This window comes from Malaclemys terrapin, chromosome 10 (assembly GCF_027887155.1).
Source record: "Malaclemys terrapin pileata isolate rMalTer1 chromosome 10, rMalTer1.hap1, whole genome shotgun sequence".
NCBI classification, from domain to species: domain Eukaryota; kingdom Metazoa; phylum Chordata; order Testudines; family Emydidae; genus Malaclemys; species Malaclemys terrapin.
This window is the reverse complement of record NC_071514.1, coordinates 56,618,262-56,641,266: the sequence shown is the minus strand read 5'-3', so window position 1 is coordinate 56,641,266 and position 23,005 is coordinate 56,618,262. Positions and strand designations below refer to the sequence as shown.

At 41.7% G+C, this 23,005-nt stretch overlaps 1 protein-coding gene across 4 annotated transcripts in view; it reads right to left on the bottom strand.

Annotated features, from left to right (window-relative positions):
* KATNIP (katanin interacting protein) overlaps positions 1-23,005 on the bottom strand; it is a 183,483-nt gene that overhangs the window by 68,548 nt on the left and 91,930 nt on the right. For all 4 annotated transcript variants that reach the window (XR_008446476.1, XM_054042252.1, XM_054042254.1 and 1 more), the window contains 3 exons: positions 21,536-21,748; positions 18,475-18,615; positions 11,993-12,875 (listed from right to left, as the gene is read on the bottom strand). Coding sequence is in view for 3 of the 4 variants with exons in the window: in XM_054042252.1 (XP_053898227.1) it covers positions 11,993-12,875; positions 18,475-18,615; positions 21,536-21,748 (1,237 nt within the window). In the remaining variant the exon portion in view is untranslated. The remainder of the gene's footprint in view (positions 1-11,992; positions 12,876-18,474; positions 18,616-21,535; positions 21,749-23,005) is intronic.

The window sequence follows — 23,005 nt, the reverse complement described above, 5'->3', positions numbered from 1 at the left end:
CAATTGAAAGCTTCAGTCCATAGACTTCCAACTGGTCTAGCACTTTAAGAAGTCTTTCTTCATGTTCCTCCAAGGTTCTTCCAAATACAGTCAGGTCATCCAAATAAACTAAGGCTTGCAGTAAGTTCATGTCTCCCACAGCTTCCTCCATAAGACATAGAAATGTGGCAGGCACTCCAGAAATTCCTTGGGGCATGTGTTCAAACTGATAAAAACCTAAAGGACAGATGAAGGCTGTCTTCTCCTTATGCTCTTCTCCCAGAGGGATCTGGTGGTATCCACTTTGAAAATCCAACGCCAAGAACCACTGGCTCCCCAGCAAACAATCCAAGGCATTTTGTACTCGAGGTATGTTGTACTGGTCAACTACAGTGTGCCTATTTAGAGTACCATAGTCGATACACATCCGGATTTTCCCATTCTTCTTACAGACCACTGCAATGTGGGAGGCATATGGGCTGCAGGATTCTGCAATGATGCCATGTGCAATCAGCTCCTGAAGATAATGCTGCACGTTCTCCATCTCTGAGAGACCAATCTTCCTAGATCGCTCCCTGAAGGGTTGGGAGTTTTGTAGTCTGATGTTATGTTCCATTCCGTTTGCACAACATACTCGTATAGTGAGAATACCTTGGATCTTTCATAAAGTTTCTTCCTCAAGTGATCCTTCCACTCCTCAGACAATAGTGAATCCCCAAAGTCAAACTTTGCATGGTCTATTGATGGAGCCCTGGCTTCACACAGGGGTTTCATGATAATTTCGGGCCCAAAGAGGTCTGCTACCTTCTGCCCTTGTTTCACAACAACATCATGGCTGGTTTCATTAGCAATCAGTAGAATCACGTTTTCCTGGGCTTCAGCAGATAGGATTATGCCTCCACTAGGGACCAGCACTCTTTCAGGGAGCCCTCCTTCAGCTGGCTGCTCTACCATTGCTAATGCCCCTTTACTGCCTTTTAGGCAGGTACGCATGACAAGTACTTCTCTCTCAGTAACTGAAGGCACCACTAAGGGGGTTGTGCCCATGTACCTCAGTGCTCTCGTTGGTAGCTCAGTCATCTTTTTACTGTCCTCAATTTTTCTATAGGCTGTAGCACAAAGTGCATGAATCATCAGGGTGCGTAGGTATTGATTCCATGATCGTTGTCTGCAGTAATCGGCGAGTACCTTGAAGAGACTGCATTTGGTCCCATCACCACAGAGACATCAGAGATTTCTTCAAGGTCGGGGCATATTAATGTAGCGGTGTCCAGCAACCTCCTCTGGAAATTCCAGGGGCACTATGACATACCTTTGGTAGGGGTATTCATCCATGCTGAGGCCACACAGGCCAAGTCCTATCAGTGGCTGTATAGGCAGGTACCTAAGCATCTGTTGGTAGAAGGACTGAAATATAATATGCAGTGTAGTTGTAGCCGTGCCAGTCCCAGAATAGTAGAGAGACAAGGTGGGTGAGGTAATATCTTTTATTAGTGAGGAGAGACAAACTTTTGAGCCACACAGAGCTCTTCTTCAGGTCTTGGAGTATATGGCATACGTGTATTTTTTGTTAATTTTTCTCTGATATAATTTGCTGATTTGTTTAAAATGATACTGTTGGCAAGACAAGTAATGTGTGGTATTGGAAGGTGTAAGTAAGGGGTACAAACATATAACGATAAGCAAAAACTCCCTTTTTCTGGACTTAGAAACAGGGTGATCCAGGGCAACATGACCTAGAATTTTCAAATCAGCATGAAAAATGAGGACATTAGGTGACTAAAGCTTGTGCATACATAATGTACAGGATACCTAAAATCCAAAGGTCTGATGTGTTAAATGTTAATTGAAGAAAGATTAAGTAATCAGTAATGTATAAATGGATAAAAGACCCAAGTGAACATGGGTCAAAACTGGAAAAACACCAGACCAGAAACTGAAGAATGGGACTGAAGGACCAGACCAAGGGATCAGAGAAGGTGATAAATATCATGAAAGGTGAAAGTCTTCTTAGTGTCCAGAATGTAGTAACTTGGGCCCATTTACCAATTCTGTCTTGACTGTTATTATTTTTCAGGTATAAATGTATGTCCACACATGTGATGGGGTGCATACCCCACACAAAGGCTGGAAGGGTTAAAGTGGCTCAGCAGGCCAATTAACTGCCCAGGCTGCACCTGAAGAAGGAGACAGGGAGCAGTCCACAAATTGGAAGGGGGCTCAGCTGGGCAGGAACAGGAAGGGCCTGTATAAAGCCCAGGAGCTGTGAGCAGCAAGAGGCTGTAAGGAAGTAGTCTACACTCACTGCCTAGGAGGAGGGAACCTGGGCTGGTGAACCAAGAAAGAGGAGGAAGCCAGATAAGTAGGAAGAAGCCCAGGGAACCAGCAGCAAGGGGAAGGACTGTACAGACCTTGGCTGCTTGTCATAGGGTCCTTGGGCTGGAACCAGTGTAGAAGGTGGACCTGGGTTCCCCTACCAGCCACTGGGAAGTGGCACAGAGCGCAGGAGATGCCAGCCGGACAGCTGGTCCGGAAGGACTTTGACTACCTCGGAAGGAGAGGACCTTAGTAACCTGGCCAGAGGGCCAAGCCATGAACAGGAAGCTGCAGCTCCAGGAGTGAAAGGGACAGCAGGGTGAAACAGACAACTAGCAGAGACACCACCAGAGGAGAGCAGCGGCTGGCAAGAGCTAATCCCCAGAGCCACCAGGAGGAGGCAGCTCCTACGGTGAGTCAACCCTGTGACAACATACTGTAAGTGATGGTATCTATACAATTTCAGAGAGAATTAAAGGTGACAATTGATTAAGCCTAAATTGGGTGGACTTGTGACTCGGTTTCCCAACTTTTACCCCCAACAGCAATGATAGATTACTTTTTATATTATTAAATGTTATAACATAAAACACCCAGGATATGGAATGTGGTCAACTTAATATTACTGAAGGAACCACAATTATCACATTTCCTGCCTTTTTGGTACTTAATTTGTCAACAATGCTGCATTAACATTTTTTTCCCTATTTAATTTATGCATCACCAAAACAAAGATTTAAGGCTATGGTAAAATACAATATAATCCAATGATATAAGCTTTACATGATCATATTGTGAACTCGTCCAATCTTTTGTTCTCAGTGTAGGGACGTCATTTATTTTGTATGGTCACAGCCCCTTGGTTAAACTATATATTCTGTCTGCTTCATTACAAGTGGGTCTCAATTTCTTAAAATAATACAAAATCTGATTAAAGGATTTATATAGGATAAAATACATCCCAGAATTAAATGAATGGAATTTAGGCATATAAAACAAATAAAGGTTTAGGTCTACCAAATATAGAGCTGTATTATATAGCTCAGGGATTAGCCTGAATTGGATTCTCTCCTGCAAACATGTGCCAGCCACCTTTACCACCTCACAGAAAATGTAGTTGTGTCCAGACAAATAAATGTGGTCAAAGAAATGAGAAAAATTGAAAACTGTGTTCCTCACCCCTTTTCTGTTGTTGACGATGTATGAAGTACTGAAGCTGCAGTGGCATCCATAGGCGCGGGAAGTGGGGGTGCTGCAGCCTGCCTCCAGCTGTGGCCCCAGCCTCAACCCCCTTACCTCTGTCTGTGTACTCCCCTCCCGGAACCACAGCCCCACTCCTGGCACCCACTCTAGGGGGGCACGGACAGGAGTAAGGGGGGGGGGGCGCGAGGTAAAACGTTTGGGACCACTGCTTTACAGTTTCATTAATTGTTCTGACTATAAAAAGTGTTCCAGCGCCACTGTTGGCATATTTTGACTCCTGAATTGTCTAGAATTTGGTTACCTGTTTACTTATGCATTTGCACCTGCCAGGACATTTCTTTGCATCCTAGTTTACTTCTTAAATAAAGGGTGATGGGAAATGAGCAGATTCTGAAGGTAGTCTTGCAAGTATCTGTCCTTTGGCTTCTTGGCTGATTCCATGGATTATTAGAATGCAAGAGAACAGTGGCCACAGATGAAAAAAGAATTGCCCTCTTTCTCCTGCTGGGCTTGCTCTAAGGTCAGAGTCAGAGACCTCTCCCTCCTTATTGGAGTTGTCTGCAGAGGGTTGTCCTTAAACATCATACAAGACCGGTGGATGCTGAAGTACCTTTCTTCAGTTAGGAGGGTTGTCTCTTCTCCCAGTTTATCTGCAGCCTCAGTGATTACAATAGATTGCAAGCTGACTCCAAGGAATACTTATAACTCACAGCCTGAGTGGACAAGACCCAAATTAGCCAGCCATCCAGATAAGAAAAGACATTACTGACCATTTTAAATATTAGGCCCGATCTACATGCAGATTTTGTACCAGTATAGCCATTTCGATTAGAGGTGTGATTTTTATTTTTTTACCAAAATAGTTATACCTGTACAACCCTCAGTGTGGATGCAATTATACCAGTATAAAAGTGTTTATACTGGTATAGTTTATCCCTCTTTCCAAATGGGAATAAGCTCTACCAGTGTAAGCAATTTTATAGTGGTATAACTACATACACAGTAGGGAGCTTGTACCACTTTATAGCAGTATAATTAAAGTGGTACAACTTGTGTGTGTAGCCAAGGCCCTAAGTAAGTAACTACCACAGCTGGTTGCTTTATAAACATCCTTGGTGTGGGAACTTGCAATGGGATGGTTTGATTACTGTAGTAGCCATTCTTTAAATTGATAGTCCCACCTTAGTTTTGCACAGAAAGGGAAGGGAAGATGGAGCTCAGATTAGCACTTGGATTTTGAAAGTCCTGATACACTTATTAAGCTTTCTAAGATCCACAATTGATCCAAAGCTTTCCTTTTTATTTGCTATGAAGAAGCATTCTCATTCCTTATGCTGAGGTAAAAGCATTCTCCCCAGGGCTGACTCAAAACTTCTTCTATAACCCACTTCCTCAGAAGGGAATCCACTTCCTCCCTGAGCAGCTTCTCACAAGAAATGAAGGTTACCTACATATAACCGAGATTCTTCAAGATGGACTCTGCATATTCACACTCCTGGGATATGCACCGACCAGCAGCTATGAATGGTGTTGTCCAGTCGAAAAGGGGACCTTACAGTGTCCGGTCAGCTCTACTGATTGGACACCCACAGTCCAGTTACTGCAGGCAGGGGAGGCAGGGAGGCATCGAGTCATTACCTGTGCCAGCCCCTACTTAGCCAGGGCCACCTCCTACCTGCGTTGGGCGTCTGCAGTTCCCAGCCCTGGCTCTGCAGGCAAATCCCTCTTGACCCAGACAGGGAGGAGGGGATGAGGAAGAGCAGCGAGTGACGGTGGGGGAGGAGGAAAGAGGAGTGAATGAGGGGTGGGGCCTTGGGGCAGGGGCGGGGCCTCGGAGGAAGAGGCAAGGCGGGAATGAGGCCTGGGGGAAGGGGCAGGGCAGGGCCTCAAGGGGAAGGGATTGGGCAAGGGAGGTTCCAGCACTCCTGCTGGAATGTCCAGTTTTTATATATTACAAAGTTGGCAATATTTTGGGATAGTTTGGTCAGCAGTACATAGTAAATGTATGGTGTAAACGTATCCCAATGAGATAGAGGTTGAAGAACTGTGCATCAGACTAATTGTGCATCAGACTAGCAGCTATGTCTAATGCATAATGTTTAGTAAAAGTATGTACTGAGCTCCATGTGGCTGCTTTACACATTTCAATTAATGAAATAGGTCTATGCTGCTGAAGTAGAAACTACCTTAGTAGAATGTGTTTTAATAGTAGGAGGAGAAGAACGTGAAACATTCTTATAACTCACTTCATTGAACTGTCTGACCCAGAGCACTGATCTTGTAAACCAGGCGTCATGAGTTCAAATCTTGCTGGGACCTGCGCAGCAGTTTCTGGCTGGGCCTGTTATCCCTTAGCAGTGAGGTGCTTGGCTTTATCTATTTGGAGCACCTGGCATTGGCCACTGTCGGAAGACATGATAGTGGGCTAGATGGACCTTTGATCTGACCCAGTATGGCCGTTCTTATGTTCTTAAGCACCACTTTTCCCTTTAAGTTATCTGCGTAAGAAATAAACAGTTGGGAGGTCTGAACACTTTAGTTTTGTCTAAATAGTAAGCCAGAACTTTTTTAGCATCCAAACAATGTAACTTTAATTCACTCTTATGAGTTTTGGAAAGAGTATTGGCAGGTTAATACATTGATTAACAAGAAAATCAGAAATTACTTTAGGTAAAAAAATGTGGGTGTTTATCTTTATAAAAAATTGTAAATGGAGGATCTGCCATCAAGGCATAAAATTCACTAATTCTTCTAGCCGATGTAACTGCTATAATAAAGGCTGTTTTAATGGAAAGATGAAATAAATATTAAGCTGATAAAAGTTCAAATGTTAACACTTGGTTTAAGTCCCATGGAGAAACTGGTGGGTAAAGATTCAACTGACCCTTAAAAATCTTTCAGCAATATAACAAGAAAAAACTGATTTTACCATCCACAGGATTATGAAAAGCTGCTATTGCATCTAAATGCATTCTGAACGATGAGATGGATAATCCCTTATTTGTTAGGAAAAACAAGTACTCTAAAATACACTAAATAGGAGCAAATACTGGATCAAAACCCTTATCTGATACCCAAAGTAGAAATCTCCATTTTATATCATAACATATTCTAGTAGATTGTTTTCAAGAATTAAGCAGTACCTAAGAACATAAGAACGGCCATACTGGGTCAGACCAAAGGTCCATCTAGCCCAGTATCCTGTCTCTGACACCGGCCAATGCCAGGTGCTTCAGAGGGAATGAACAGAACAGGTAATAATCAAGTGATCCATCCCCTATCACCCATTCCCAGCTTCTGGCAAACAGAGGCTAGGGACACCATCCCTGCCCATCCTGGCTAATAGCCATTGGTGGACCTATCCTCCATGAACTTATCTAGTCCTTTTTTGAACCCTGTTATAGTCTTGGCCTTCACAACATCCTCTGGCAAGGAGTTCCACAGGTTGATTGTGCATTGTGTGGAAAAAATGCTTCCTTTTGTTTGTTTTAAACCTGCTGTCTATTAATTTCATTTGGTGACCCCTAGTTCTTGTGTTATGAGAAGGAGTAAATAACACTTCCTTATTTACTTTCTCCACACCAGTCATGATTTTATAGACCTCTATCATATACCCCTTAGTCGTCTCTTTTCTAAGCTGAAAAGTCCCAGTCTTATTAATCGTTCCTCATTGAAGCCATTCCATACCCCTAATAATTTTTGTTGCCCTTTTCTGAACCTTTTCCAATTTTAATAAATCTTTTTTTGAGATGGGGGGTCCACATCTGCACACAGTACTCAAGTTGTGGGTGTACCATGGATTTATATAGAGGCAATATGATATTTTCTGTCTTATTAGCTATCCCTTTCTTAATGATTCCCAACATTCTGTTTGCTTTTTTGATTGCCGCTGCACATTGAGAGGATATTTTCAGAGAACTATCCACAATGACTCCAAGATCTCTTTCTTGAGTGGTAACAGCTAATTTAGACCCCATCATTTTATATGTATAGTTGGGATTATGTTTTTCAGTGTGCATTACTTTGCATTTAGCAACATTGAATTTCATCTGCCATTTTGTTGCATCTCAAGAGAAAAAAAGTTCTCAAAATTTGTCAGAGTCCTGTTGCCAATGCCATGAGATGTAGCAATTGAGGGTCTGGATGGTGCACTCTTCCCATTTTTATGATAGGAAATATGGCAATACAGGTAAGTGTTTGAATTTCCTTTTGTAGAGGAGAAACTAGTTCATGTACCATTGCTGTCTTGGCTATGCTGGAGCAACGAGTATCATTTTGGCTGAGTCCTGTCTGATCTTTTTTACCACCTTAAACAATAATGGAAAAGGCAGGAAAGCATACATCAGATCTGTCCCCCAATTGAGGAGAAACATATCCATCAATGACTGAGTGTCTGTCTCTTCTTTGAAACAAAGGTGAGGGCATTTGGTATTGAGGCTGATGGCAGAGATCTACATTTGGAAATCCCCAAAGATTGACAATGTCTTGAATCACTGATTCCTCTAGAGACCATTTGTGAACCTGAGAAGAGTCTCTGCTTAGTTGGTTTGCCAGTTTATTGTTAGATCCTGCTACATGCATCACTGTTGGATAAATTTCATGACATATACACCAGTTCCATAGTTTTATTGCTTCTCGGCAAAGTTGTGATGGATGGGCACCTCCTTGTTTGTTTACAGAATACACTGCTGACACATTGCTGATGGCAACTTGCAACACAGAGCCTTGAATCTGAGGGAGTAAGGATTTGAGTGCTAAATGGATAGCCTTTAATTCCAAAACATTGATGTCAATTTGCAATTCTTGCAGATTCCAGAGATCCCCTGTTAATAATTTGTTGAAATGTGCCTCCAACCTGTCTTGGAAGCATCTGTTGTAATTATTACTGAAGGAGGTGGAGGGTTGAACATCATTCCCTTCAGTACATTTCTGGGCTTCATCCACCGTAGAAAAGTATTCCAAACTTTCCTTGGATTGTAAGCATCATGTACATGCTGTGCACTGTGAGAATGAAATTTCTTGAAACCCAGAGGTCTCATTCTGAATCTTGTGTAAGCTGTAACAGATGTTGTTAAAGTCACAAGACCCAGAAGGATGAGGAAGAACAGTACTTCCTGCAGTGATTTCTGGAGAAAGCTGGATTTCAGTTTTTGGAATTTTTTCTCTGCCAGGTATGCTCTCATTACTGTGGAGTTGACAACTACTGCTATGTTTACATTGGGTGCAATATGATTTTTTCCTGTTTGTTGGAAAACCTAATTTTTGGAATAGGGAATGCGTGAAGAGAATGACTTTGTTCAACTTGACTTTGGAATGAGCTTTCAGAAGCCAGTCACTGAAATATGAGAACACAAAAATGCATTGTCTGTTCAGGAAGGCTGCTATTACAGAAAGGCATTTTGTAAAACCCAAAGGTAGATTAGAAAGGCCAAATCGGAAAACCTTGTATTGGAAATGGACCTGTCCCAGGGTTAAATGAAGGTAGTTTCTGTGAGATGGTTGAATGGAAATGTGGATGTATCTTTTAAATAGAGAGCACCAAGTTAATCTATATCAAAGAGAGAGAATGACTGAACTAAGAGTCAGCATCCTGAAGTGAAAATTCCTAATGTATTTGTTTAATTTTCTCAGATCTGGGATTGATCAGAAACCTCCATCCATTTTAGGAACCAGATTAAAACCCCTGATTCCTGAGATCCTCCAGGACTTCCTCTATTGCTCTGTAGAAGCAGAGAATGGATTTCTGCTCTGAGAATTCTCTTGTGAGAGGTGTCCCTGAAAAGGGAAGGAAAGGGAGAGTGAAATAGTCTTGAACCAAAATCCATCTGTCCATAGTGATGTTTTGCCATGTATTGTAAAAATCAGACAGACAGTCTCCACAGGGTAGACAATGAACATCTAAGGTTCGTTTGCAGCTCTTGGTTGTAATATCAAACCTGAGGTCTAATATTGGGCAAAAAGAAGTCATAGAAAAGTACTTCAGTCTCATCTTGAGTTTGGAGAATCTTTTCCTAAATTGAGACTGAGAAGGAGGAGGATGCTGTTGTTGCTGTTCTTGATAAAGATGTTTTCTTTTAGAGTAATAAAAAGACTATGAAAATGTTGTATTGTCTCTGGTATCTGAATGAGGATGGAGTTCTCTGTCTGAAAGACTGAAAGGGTTCTAGACATCTTGCCATAGATCTAGTTTCTTTAATCTTTTTGAGTATAGATGTGCAGGTGTCTTGGGAGACAGACCTGTCCTCGCTTACAGACAACCCCCCAACCTAAAGCAAATACTCACCAGCAACCACACATCACTGAACAAAACCACTAACCCAGGAACCTATCCTTGTAACAAACCCCGATGCCAACTCTGTCCACATATCTATTCAAGTGACATCATCATAGGACCTAATCACATCAGCCATACCATCAGGGGCTCGTTCACCTGCACATCTACCAATGTGATATATGCCATCATGTGCCAGCAATGCCCCTCTGCCATGTACATTGGCCAAACCGGACAGTCTCTATGCAAAAGAATTAATGGACACAAATCTGACATCAGGAATCAAAATACTCAAAAACCAGTGGGAGAACACTTTAACCTGTCTGGTCATTCAGTGACAGACCTGCGGGTGGCTATATTACAACAGAAAAACTTCAAAAACAGACTCCAACGAGAGACTGCTGAGCTAGAATTGATATGCTAGAATTGATATGCAAACTAGACACAATCAACTCCGGTTTGAATAAGGACTGGGAATGGCTGAGCCATTACAAACATTGAATCTATCTCCCCTTGTAAGTATTCTCACACTTCTTATCAAACTGTCTGTACTGGGCTAGCTTGATTATCACTTCAAAAGTTTTTTTTCTCTTAATTAATTGGCCTCTCAGAGTTGGTAAGACAACTCCCACCTGTTTATGCTCTCTGTATGTGTGTATATATATCTCCTCAATATATGTTCCATTCTATATGCATCCGAAGAAGTGGGCTGTAGTCCACGAAAGCTTATGCTCTAATAAATTTGTTAGTCTCTAAGGTGCCACAAGTACTCCTGTTCTTCTTTTTGCGGATACAGACTAACACGGCTGCTACTCTGAAACCTGTCCACCTTTTGACTCTCCTTGATGAGGGCATTGGCTAATTTACTATGCTCTTCTGGGAGATCATTTGTAAAAAGTGAAATTTTGTCGCAGATATGAAATGTGTATGTGGCCATCATTGCCTGATCATTTGCAATTCTCATATTTAAGGAAGATGAAGAAAACAGCTTCCTTCCCAAAGAATCTAATCTTTTCCCCTCTCTGTCATTAGGGGCTTAGTGTAAATACCCAGATCTTGATCTCTATACTGTTGCTGCCAGTCCTAGGGAGTTAGGAGTTAGATGCATATGAAAGCATGAAAAGCCCTCATAGAGGATTTGGTACAGCTTGTCCACTTTCTTGGAAATAGGTTGGTAAGCTGGCTTGGGAGTCTGGAAGGCCCAGAGTCCATGGCTAGGGCATCGGTATAGCAGGGCGACCCTGAAGCCACAAATCCTGGGAGCCCATCCCAGGACTTCCAGGCTTCTGCCTATGTGTCCTGGAGCCTGGAAACCCTGACAGCCCTGGCTCAGGCTGGAGCTCTGAGGGATTAAAGGCTTCCTGCTCGAGAACTAGAAGCTGAGCCTTGGCTAGAGCCAGGGCTCCCAGGCTCCATGAAAGGGAATCTGGAAGCCCTCACATGATGGGGCTGATCTGGAGCCACATACCATGGAAACACAGGCTCCCCAGCACCCCCACCAGGTGAACCAGGAAACCAGTCATGTTTCTAACAGAATCCTGCCTGAGAATCAATGAAAATTAATCAAATCTAAACCATTTTTACAAAACTTTTCAGGTTTAATAAATACACAGTATCTGATTAAACTGTTTCATCGGAACTTCCAACTAGCCCTATTGCAAAGATAACCTTCCAACATAATTAACCACGGAATCCATTCCTCCTCTGAACATGACTGACACCCAAACTTAGGCTACGTCTACACTACCCGCCTGAATCGGCGGGTAGAAATCGATCTCTTGGGGATTGAATTATCGTGTCTCGTCGGGATGCGACAATCGATCCCCGAATCGACGCTCTTACTCCACCAGCGGAGGTGGGAGTAAGCGCTGTCGAAGGGAAGCCGCGGAGGTCGATTTTGCCGCCGTCCTCACAGAGGGGTAAGTCGGCTCCGATAGGTCGAATTCAGCTACGCTATTTGCGTAGCTGAATTTGCGTATCTTAAATCGACCCCCTCCCCCCCCCCGGAGTGAAGACCTGCCCTTAGAATGCTAGCTGTTCAGGACAGGGACTCTCTAGCATTATATGTTTGCACTATGCTCAGTACAGTGGTGTCTCTGTATTGCTCGAGGACAACAAAAACTAAATACTGCATTAGTGTAACTAAAACCTGTCTCATATAATCCTGATAATGGAGAATATGTAAGCAATGCTCGAGTTAAGGATGCTGTCTTCAGCTCTTACCTGTGTGTGTCAGACCTTCATCTCCATGACTTGTACATAAACCCTTCTTTCTTACACTTCTGCCGCTTCTCCTCCCACTAGCAGGACATTCAGGGGTGCAGCAATATTTGTTCGGAAGCTGGTCTAAAATGTCCAAGTCAATAGTACAGGCTTTACTGGTTACCATTTGTGTCTTCTCATCTCCATTTGCATTCCTACTGTTGGATCTCCCCAGTTCACTTCCGTGACATTTGATAGTCTCATCAATTAGTCCTGGACAGCCCCTCATGGTGCCATCAGACTGCTCTTGAACTCTCAAATCTAAAGAGTGCTCTTTATCCAGCCAGGAGGGTTTCTGTTTATGGCACTTCTCTGTCACTCGGGAAGAGGACTGTAACCAAGATGGAGTTACGCCTGAAGATTCAGATAATTTTATTCCGGTTAGTTTTTCCATTTGCTCACTCATAGTAAGCTCATCATCAGACTGAACGTACTCCATAACTGCTGATTCTGACACATCATTCTTGAGAGTCTTCGCAGACACAGGAGCTGATAACACCTTCAGATCTTCTTCTAATGTAGTTGATTTCTCTTTCCTAAAGTTGATGGAATTCATCATTTCCTCAGAGAGATTTTCTTCTAAGGAAGATTTCCAGTGTAACGAAACCCGGTCTGGCTGTGGGTATTTTAAAAACAGGTCCTCCTTATTGCCTGTGCTATTAGCTCCATTTGATTTTTTATTTCCTTGTGTAGAATGTGCAGCAATCTCTTGTCTATTGTCTTTAAGGTCAATTGTAGTGCTGAAATCAGTGGTTAGATCTCCACAGCCTTTTTCTAACTGACCATCGAATACAAGGTTCTCATCAATATATAGTTTCACATTCTTTGCACATACGTCAAGGTCCTAAAGGAAATGAAATAGAAGCATGAAGATTTGTATTGCACTGCCGCAAGTACCAGATATAACAGAATTGATATACTGACTCCAGAGTGAATAGGGAACATATTAATATAATATGATATTAATCCATATAAAGATACATAACATTTTTTATATGTAGGTTCCAAGCAATCAGATTTTCATGGGGATCATTGTGGAGGTCCAGGGGAACAGAATTTCCCCCTGCAGATTATGGGTCACCAGTATAGCAACTCCACAGATGCTAAAATAACCCATGAGCTGCTGTCCAGTAAACCTATAAATGGGAAGTTTTGGCTAGTAGATATGTGTAGTGGTAGACGCATTAGTCCAGCTATCACCCCAACCCCCTCTGCATTGTTGCAGGCAGAACTACCACAGAGTGGTACTCTGTCATGTTTAAGTGAAACCACAACACTTCCACTAAAGTCAGCATCTTCCAAGCCTCTGAGAAGGGGAGAGAGAAGTCTTGGCTTTAGAGATTACAGGGTTGTTTTATTATATGATTGTGTAAGATAAAGACTCTGGGGAAAAAATATAACTGTCCTAAATTCCCTGTAAGAAGAAGCCAGTAAACTAAAGTTCCAAAATAGCTGTTGCTATTGTTTCAAATATAGTCAGAAGTTAAATTTTCTCTTTTATCACTGGTGTGGTTAGATGTTTGGATGCGTGTGTGTGTTCTCCCTGTGTGCTGTCCCAGCTCGGCACAGACAGCTGGCACAGCAGACCTTGAGCGAAACATCCAATGACCACAAGATCGATTAAGGTACGAAGGCACCCAGCCAGGTTTATTGCTGACAAAGCATGGTCCTACCTCCCCGGATCAATGTCTACAATTACACTAGCACATATATGCCCATGACAATGGACACAGCTCAGTCAGTGGTGGGATTTTCCACTGTCCCCCTAGGCTGGCCAAAGACACTCCCTCTGAGATACCTCTTTATACACCAATACAAACAAGTTACGTATTGCCCCTGACGTATCTGGGCGCCACCCATTGCCTTGTACCTGTTGGTTCAATCAAAACATCTCTATCCCTCATGCTGTCATCCTGACCTAATCTTTAGGATGAGTCAGTGTGTTCCTGTTATCTTTGGGGAACGTGCTGGTATTGGGGTGTTCTGGTACCATGCTTCTGGAATGTGTTCGCATGTCTATTCTTGTACCTAACACTACTTAGGAATGTGTGTTTCTGCAATATCAGCCCTGTTATTGCCAGATTCCTTGAGCAGGGTCTGCCTCTAGTTCATAGCCTGACTTTGCTTTATATTAGCAAAGCTTTGACCACTTCTTTAGTCCAGGCCTCAGGCCTCATACTAGGCCTCTGATACAAGGGCTTATGTTTCAGGACCTCTTCCTACTACAACTGGTACCCCAGAAAGGTGTCTGGCAGTTGTGCAGGGATCCAGAATAAGAGTTAGAAAATGGAACAAGTTTACTGAACAAGACTACTTTTGTTATTGTAAGCATGGCATGCACCTTCATGGTATCTGAATACCTTTTAAGGTTTAAGTTGAGGCATTCAGGATTTCAGTAAGAGAATCCAAAAGTCCTGCTGTTTTCCCTCTTGCCTGCAGCTTTACCAGTCAGCTAGGAAACCAAAATTTAGTTACTTGGAAAAGCCTCAGCAAAGACGGCAAGTTTGATTTTAATTGTACTTCTGCTGGAAGTGAGTTCCAGAGGCATTGTCTGCTACCAAGAAAACTACCACCAGCATCTCCAACCTTCACCATTCGCTTGTGACATAAACTACACAGTAGGTTAAGACACTGAGGCATCCTTTATGGTGACCTGGGCCTACACCATTTAGGGAGGCTGATCTGATCCATCTGATGGATGGCAGACTTTATACAGATGAAATTTACTCCTAGGGGAATTCTGTGCCACTGCACAAGCACAGAATTAATGTCCCCTGCAGATTTTACTCTTTCCCTGCAGAATAATTGATTCATGCGCCCCTTCTGGGTAGTATTCCCAAGTGGGCACATTTGGTTTAGGCATCAAGAGCAGCCAAAGGAGAAGTAAATCACCACCTCGGGGTGTGGGGCTGGGCGGTGCGTGCAAGACTCTGTCCCTCACACTTGCTATCTCAGTGCGCCCAGAGCCAGGGCATATTTAAGTGCTGTTCCAGATCATGGCCTAACTTCACTCCTAAGAATGTGCTGCCCACAGCAAAGAAAAACCTGCAGCTAGCCTATGCTCACGGGGCTTGGGCTGCAGGGGCTATTTCATTGCTGTGTAGACTACCGGACTAGGGCTTGAGCCCAGGCTCTAGGACCCTGCAGGGGAGTCCACCCACTTCACAGGAGGTGTGTGTGTGTGTGTGTGTGTGTGTGTGTAGGCAGTGCAGGAGGATGGGGTGGGGAAATTACGTGTACACACATGCAGGGGTGTGCAGGAGAGAGGGAAAACAGGTCTGTGTACACAGGGGAATGTAGAGAATGCAAGCGGGGGAAACTTGGTGGGATGCATGAGGGAATACAGAGAGGTGCAAGAAGCAGGTGGCATTTGAAGGACGGGGTGGAGGATGGAAAAAACTGGGGTGTACACTCTGGCTGTTTTAAGCTGCTCTAGCAAAACAAAGCAGTTGTAAACCCAATTTAACTGGCCAATATGTTCTGGCTTCTTGTGCTGCTTCAGAGTGGCAGGAAGCAGCCAGCGCACATTGGTGCAACTGATCATCAAAGACAACATTTTTAAAAAATGATATATGGTTGCTACTTCAAATCACTAGAAATATCACATGGTAACATTCTACTTGGGTTTTTTGTTAATTTATGGAATTTTTAATTAAAAAAACAAGGAAATTCCCAGATTAATTTTATCTTAGACCAAAACACTCACCATACCTGTACAGTTATTGCATGGTATCCCTATAGGACACAGTAAGGTGATTTGGGTGCCCTGACAGCATTTTTCCATACATTAACATGCTTGGATTTACTGAAGTTTAATTTTAGCTCTGAATTTCCTGGATTTATTATATTTGGTTTGGAGATAATTGTGACATCTCTAATATATTTTACCCTATATACTGATATATATTGTTAACCTTAACTTCATCAAAAAGGAATTAACTCAGGTAAATCCTATGTCCTCTTATACAGGAGGTCAGACTAGATTATCACAATGGTTTCTATAATCTATGAATTTTAGAACCAGAAAATGGAATTTTTCATTCAAAAATGTTTTGACAATTTCAAGACATTTTCTTCAACATTTTTTGAGTTGGGAGATTCATCAGAAGTGACCCTGTTTCACAGAGGTTGTTTCGACAAATCAATATTTTTTGATGACCTTAATCTTTTTTGGTGCCTATAACCACCCCCAGAGTGTTAATTCCTTGAGTAAGATACGCACACAACCCTAATGGCTATTGTTTTTCCACAGGTACCAGGAGGTCTGATTCCAAGACACATGCTCTAAAAAGTGTGGATCTACCGAGATAATTCTCAAAAAGAGGAAGTGAATTTCATTGCGAGTCTTTTTATGAACAGCAAAACTCACAGATTAACACATTTCTTACATGAATTAACACTTTAAACCACTAAATTTAGCAAGCCCGTTAATTCTATGTATCCCTAAAGTAAATAAAGGCAATAGTAATAAAGGCAATTTCCTTAAAGTTTATAGTTTTAGTCATTATTATACCTGCCTTTATAATTAATCCAGTAAATGTAGGTCTAGATCCAAAACCCAGTGAAATCAATGGATAGACTACTATTCACTTAATAGGCTTTAGACCAGGCCCTTAATCAGCTAGTTGTGTGATTTGGTGTGTGACTGCTCTTAAATTAGTAAACTTGCCTATATTGATGATTATCTAAGATATCACCTTGATCACGTTTGCGTTAAATCAATACATGCAGCAGTCGTCTTCAGAAGTGCCCTTAAATTTTAATCAATAATGATAGTGAGACAGTACTTCTTATTTGAGATGTCCCTTAAATTAATACACTTAATTTTCACTTAAATCAGTTAAATTTTCTGTAGTAATTGTGTGGCAGGTTCTAATAGTTTTCTTTCCACCACTTCCTTTAACCTTCAGTCTCCTGTTTTAAAATCCTAGATCCCTAAACAATCTCAACAATTCCACTTTCTGTTTAAGTACTTGTTCAAACTGAGTTGAGCTTTGCATAGTATTGCAAAAATATTTGGGATTCACTTGGGATGCATTTAGACACTTCTCCCCACTCACGGCTTTTTTGAGGGGTAGAAAGAAGGGGAAGCAGGCGGTGATACTCAGGATCTTAAAAAAATAGTAGTTTTGGTCAGGATTTATTTTAGCAGGGAAGGGAGTGATCAGAGGGCTGTTATAACTTAAATTGTAAAGCTCTTTATTATTTATTTCTTTAAAAATACTTGAATAGAAATGAATACAGCAGAAATTATGCTAACTTTTCTATATCACAGATGATAGCGGACCATGCAGAATTGTTTTCTATTATTTCTCCACATGAAAAATTGTGGGCTAGATCCTCAGCTGGCATAAGTCAGCACTGCTGCACAGGAGTCAATTGGACTACACTAGTTTGTACTAGCTGAGAACCTGGCCATAATGGGGTTTTTCCAACTATTTCATGTATCTAATCAAATCAATATACAGTTACATTTGCAACATATTCAACACATGGTGACAACAGACCAGTATTATTTACTCCACAAATAGAATTCCTTTTCAAAGGGTTCGGAAAGGTCCATTGTATCCCCCCTGTTTACAGTATAACATCCTGTAACCCACATTTAATACACATAGCAACAAGGATTCCAAAAAATAGTTTAAGCTGGTGTTATATTGTGTTTGTTAAGACTGTTTCCTCTGTGGCAGTTTCTATACATTTGTATTGCCATATGCTTATATAAGAACACAGATGAGAGCAAGTCAGAAAGGATAAAGCTTATCTCATTTATAATCCAGAACAGAAAATCCTCTTTGACTCAGTACCTGGGAATTTTCTGAACTGAACATCATAGTTTACTAACTAGAATAATTTCACAGTGAATTTCAGACATATGAATCAGTAACCATCTGCCATGTAATGTCTCTTGCAATGCTAGAATATTTTAAAGTTTTAACATACATACACAGATCGTACATGCCAAATTTCAAGTGACAAAAACTACAGGACCCTGAGTTGGAGAGTCAGTCAATCTCTCTCTCGTAAATCATCTACAAAATAATCATGTGATCAGACAAATAGTCTTCTCTATTCTGATAATATAACCCAAACAGAGACCTGCACATTGACATGCACTTACCTTCCAGCGTCTCAATTTCTGATTACCAGTAAAGCCACAACAAACACTATGCAAAGATTTTGTTACCCCTCTGAAATACTAGCAAGGATCTGAAAGAGAATACTGACTTTGTTGGTGAAAACACTATGAGTTGCATTTCTACCACTTAGAATTAAGACAACAACAAAACCCCACAGTAGATGAGACATCCCTCCAGATCCCCCTTCCTATTAGAGAAGACAATACCTATATTTATTTCAGACTTTTGGAAGGAAGGTCAAACTGAGTCTATCTAGGTCTAAGGTGAGTATACACAGCAAGGAGTTGAGAAGAAACTGCTTACACTAAGAGTCGTCGTGTTGTAATTCCAAATCTTGATCTTAGATATACCAAAGTCACGTGACCGGCTGGGATTGCGGATAACAAAGTAAAGCTGAACTGGTGCATGAAAAGGGCACGTCCACAGGAAACGCTCCTTGGTGCTCTAAAACACGGACAAGCAGAGATTGTTAGTAATAGGCTTTTCTTCTCCTGAAGCAAAGTAGTTGTGATTAACTCACAGCTCACCAGAAAAAGGGAGCAGAGAGCCCAACTCACAGGAACAACAAATTGACAGACAAGACTGCTATAGAGAAAGCAAAAGGAAAAAACCTTTAACCCCAGGCTCCAAAGTGTACATTCTACTCTCCTGCCTGCAGAAAAGCACAGAGCAGATGGGCTGTTAAATGTAGGTCTGCTACCTGCTGTGCTTGTGAGAAGTTTGCATGCTCACCAGTGCTCAGACTGTCTGCAATGCTTCGTACATGCAGGGTCAAAACCAGTCCACAGTTTATTTTAATCAAATTAATCAGCTTTGCAAGTTGAGGAGGGCAGGGGGAAGGGGGGGAAGGGAATATGATTTGTGCCCACCGGATACTGAGATAAAAAGATTAATACAATTTCTGAAGGTACATTTCTGGTTTAACTCTTGGGAATAAGGGACTCTACGTTATTTTCTGTACTGCTCATGCTTTAACAGACTCCTTTGCAGACAATTTTAGACCTAGAGCTTACAGATCTACAGAGGTCTGTGCTTGATGTTTTTGAAGCCTCACAGAGAACCACATTATGGATTTGAGTAGACATCTGCGAATGGACAAAGGGGATTAAAAAACACAAGAATGTAGCAACCTCTGTAGCCTGCAATGATCTACCGCCGCATGTGCAGCTACTGAGTTTATATCACGGGGTCAGAGAGCAAAACCCATAATCCCCACCCCAGTTACTGAGACCCTCCTGTGCTCTTACACTGCCAACAGCAGGGAAAGAGTAAGAAGCAAGGGGTTTCAAAAGCCAAGAGGAAAAGGGTGGGACATGTTCTGGCAACCAGAAAGGATGGTGTATTTTGGCAGCTATAGGTAAAGTCAGGTGAGGGTGCACAGTATGAGAACTTCTTGAAAATTTTCTGTTGAACAGTTTTTTCAACAGAAAACTGAGTTTTTGACAAGAATTTATTGTGAAAAGTGTGCTTTCTGTGGACATTTTTTTATTTTTGTTCAAAATTGAATGACCAACCCCCAAAATATTTCAGACAAACCCCAAAATATTTCAATTTAGAAATGCTGATGCAGTCCCACAAGAGAGTTCACTTGTCTCATATTCCCTTTTCCCTCTATTTCTGACCAGCTCAATATAGGAGGGTTTCAGAGTGGTAGTGGGTTTTAGGAAGTTGGGGAATGGGAGTCACTAGAGTGGTGGGGGGGACTGACTTTGACTTTTTCCATTCCTCCAAAGCACTCCTTTTTCTTTGGACCACCTCATTCTCCTCAAAATTCTTCCACTGAAGTTGATGTGGAAGTCATTAGAAAGTTAAAATTTTTATTCTTGCCTTCAAGGCTGCAGGCAGCTCTGCTCCTGCTTATAGTTTGCAAGAACCGCACAAACCTCAGCCTCTTTTGTTCTCAGTGGAAGGTGTATGTCTTAAAACTTGCCTTTGACCATATAGACACATAACACAGAGTACATGTAATTTATAAAAAAAACACACATACCACCAAAACAAAACATTACACTGCACACATAATTTTCCCCTGGGAAGAGCATGATAGAAAGATCAAACCACATGTGATAGATGTTAGTCACATTGCACCATTCTGGAAGACATGCAGTATAAGAACTTGCATAGAATAGGACAGAATAATATGCCGCACATCACTGTTACATCTGAGTGGCTCACATATACTAATCAATTTATCTTCAGACAATGTGTGAAGGAGAGAAGTACAGTATTATCCCTATTTTACAAACTGGGAACTGAGGCTCAGAGAGATTAAGGGTAAATTTTTCAAAAAGCACCTATGTCACTTAGAACCTGAAGTACAATTGACTTTCAGTAGAACTTAAAGACTTCTGAAAATTTTATCTCAAGTGACTTACTGAAAGTCACACAGTGAGTGTATGGCCAAGGTGAAATCCTAGCCCTATGGAACTCAATTGTAGTTTTGCCACCGATCTCAATGGGACCAGGATTTCATCCCAGAACTCTTGAGTTCAATGGCTGTACCACAGAGCATCCTTTCTCCTCTCCCACCTCTCACTGCCTCAACTTCATCCAATGTTTCCAAGCTGCACATCCCTTTTGTTCAATTCTTTCACTCATCTTCATGCCACTCCTATGCCTGGAACACCTTGTCTTTCTACTCCTATGGAACTCAATTGTAGTTTTGCCACCGATCTCAATGGGACCAGGATTTCATCCCAGAACTCTTGAGTTCAATGGCTGTACCACAGAGCATCCTTTCTCCTCTCCCACCTCTCACTGCCTCAACTTCATCCAATGTTTCCAAGCTGCACATCCCTTTTGTTCAATTCTTTCACTCATCTTCATGCCACTCCTATGCCTGGAACACCTTGTCTTTCTACTCCATCCAATGACTGCCCTTGGCAAAAGGTTAGCAGTGGGGTGCCCCAAACTTCTGTCCTAAAATCAGTGTTTAATATATATTAGGAGTCTGGAAAAAGAAGTGAAGGTGCAAAATTTTCAGAAGACACAATTATTTAGGTTAATCACTAGAAGAAAAATAAGGAAATGCAGAAGAGTCACAAGACTTTCCAGAAAAATTCTATCTTGGCAGATAGAGGCATTACATTGTAGTCCATTGTTTTATAAATTGAATGTGCTCCTGTATTTAAAGCCTGTATTACAGTGCAAACACACAAGGAGAGAGAATTACAGTCTCCTGACTTTTGAGCACAAAATTCTGCAAATCCTAAACAATACATTACATACATTTAAAATCACTGAATAAGTGGTGAAATTCAGGTTTAAATTTTTTAGAAAGAAAATAACTTACTGAGAGATCATAAACTATAAAGAAAACTATTGAAATGAGGGAGCCTGTACAGGTGGGATGAGGGGAGCTTACATTCAGGGTTCTATTAACCAGGCAAGAGAGATCTCCTGGAGAGTCCGCATTTCGGATATCCACATCATGAGGAGACACAAACATCCTGACAGCATGTAAATCAAAGAATTCCACCTCCGTCAGGCCCACATTGACTGCATCCCCCCAATTGGAGAGGATTTCCATAGTCACATAAATGGCATCCTGTACTTCTGCCTTTGTTTGCAGCTGATCCTAAAAGAGAGATTGTTTATACACATAGATTATAGACACAAAATATAGTAAAAGGATGTTATGGTTGCAAAGTCAGGCACTCGGAAGTTAGGAAATGTCAGAATTAAGGTTGTCTAGGTAATGTTCATTTTGACCTCATGTGCATTATAATAGCCCTGCCCAACATCACACAGGAAGCCTATTGGAGAGTAAAGACTAGAACTCAGCACTCCTGGGGCCCAGTCCAGTCCCAAGCATTTAAACACAAGAGACTCTCCTTTCTCTTCTTGCCACACTCTGCCTCATTCACTTCATTCTGTACAGTGAGTCAGGTGGGCATGTTCTGTAGAACAAATAGTATGTGAGCTGTAAGTAAAAACTGCCTCTGACAGCATATGCCTATGGGAGTCAAACTGAAGTTGCACAAACAACAAATATTTTGGCACCTTCTAATTTCTGGGTGCATGGCTTTGCAACCATAATGATCATTTAATGTATTTTTGGTATATAATTCTTAATTTTGTTAAAAACAATAAAAAAGAATGGTTACTTACCTTATAGTAATTGTGGTTCTTTGAGATGTGTTATCTAAATCGATTTTACTCTTGGTGCGAATATGCCCAATGCATGTGAGATACGATTATTTTGGCCAGCAGAATCCATTGGGGCCATGCCTGCACCCTTTACTTCCGTATACCCCTCCAACATACCCATCTGAAGCCATATGGGGTGGAGCAGGCCCAACCCTCCCACAGTTCCTTCAGGAGTAGAACTTTGCAGTAGCAGGGTAGAAGGGCAGGTTGTGGAATACATGTGGACAACAAATCTCAAAGAACCACAGTTACTGTAGGGTAAGTAGCCATTTCTCCTTCAAGTGATTGATCACATAGATTCCACTCTTGGTGACCAACAAGCAATTATCTGTTTGATTGGAGGTGGGCAGTAGGAGTCAAAAGGGCTGTAGGACAGCTCTACCAAAATGGGCATCCAATCTGGAAGTGTCTATCATGAAATAGAAGTGTTTTGTAAATGTGTGGACCAAGCTTTATGTAACTGCTCTAGCCCTAGCCCTACAGATTTCAGAAATAGGGACATTCTTCAAACAGGCAGCTCTAATGTGGTTAGGTGGACCTAAGCTGGCTAATTCATAACTTACATTATGAATACATAACATAATTACATAACATACAACTCCTTATACAGTTAGAGACCCACTTAGATAAGCTCTGAAGATATTGCTTGACTTATAACCATCTCTGCAAAGGCCACATAGAGCCG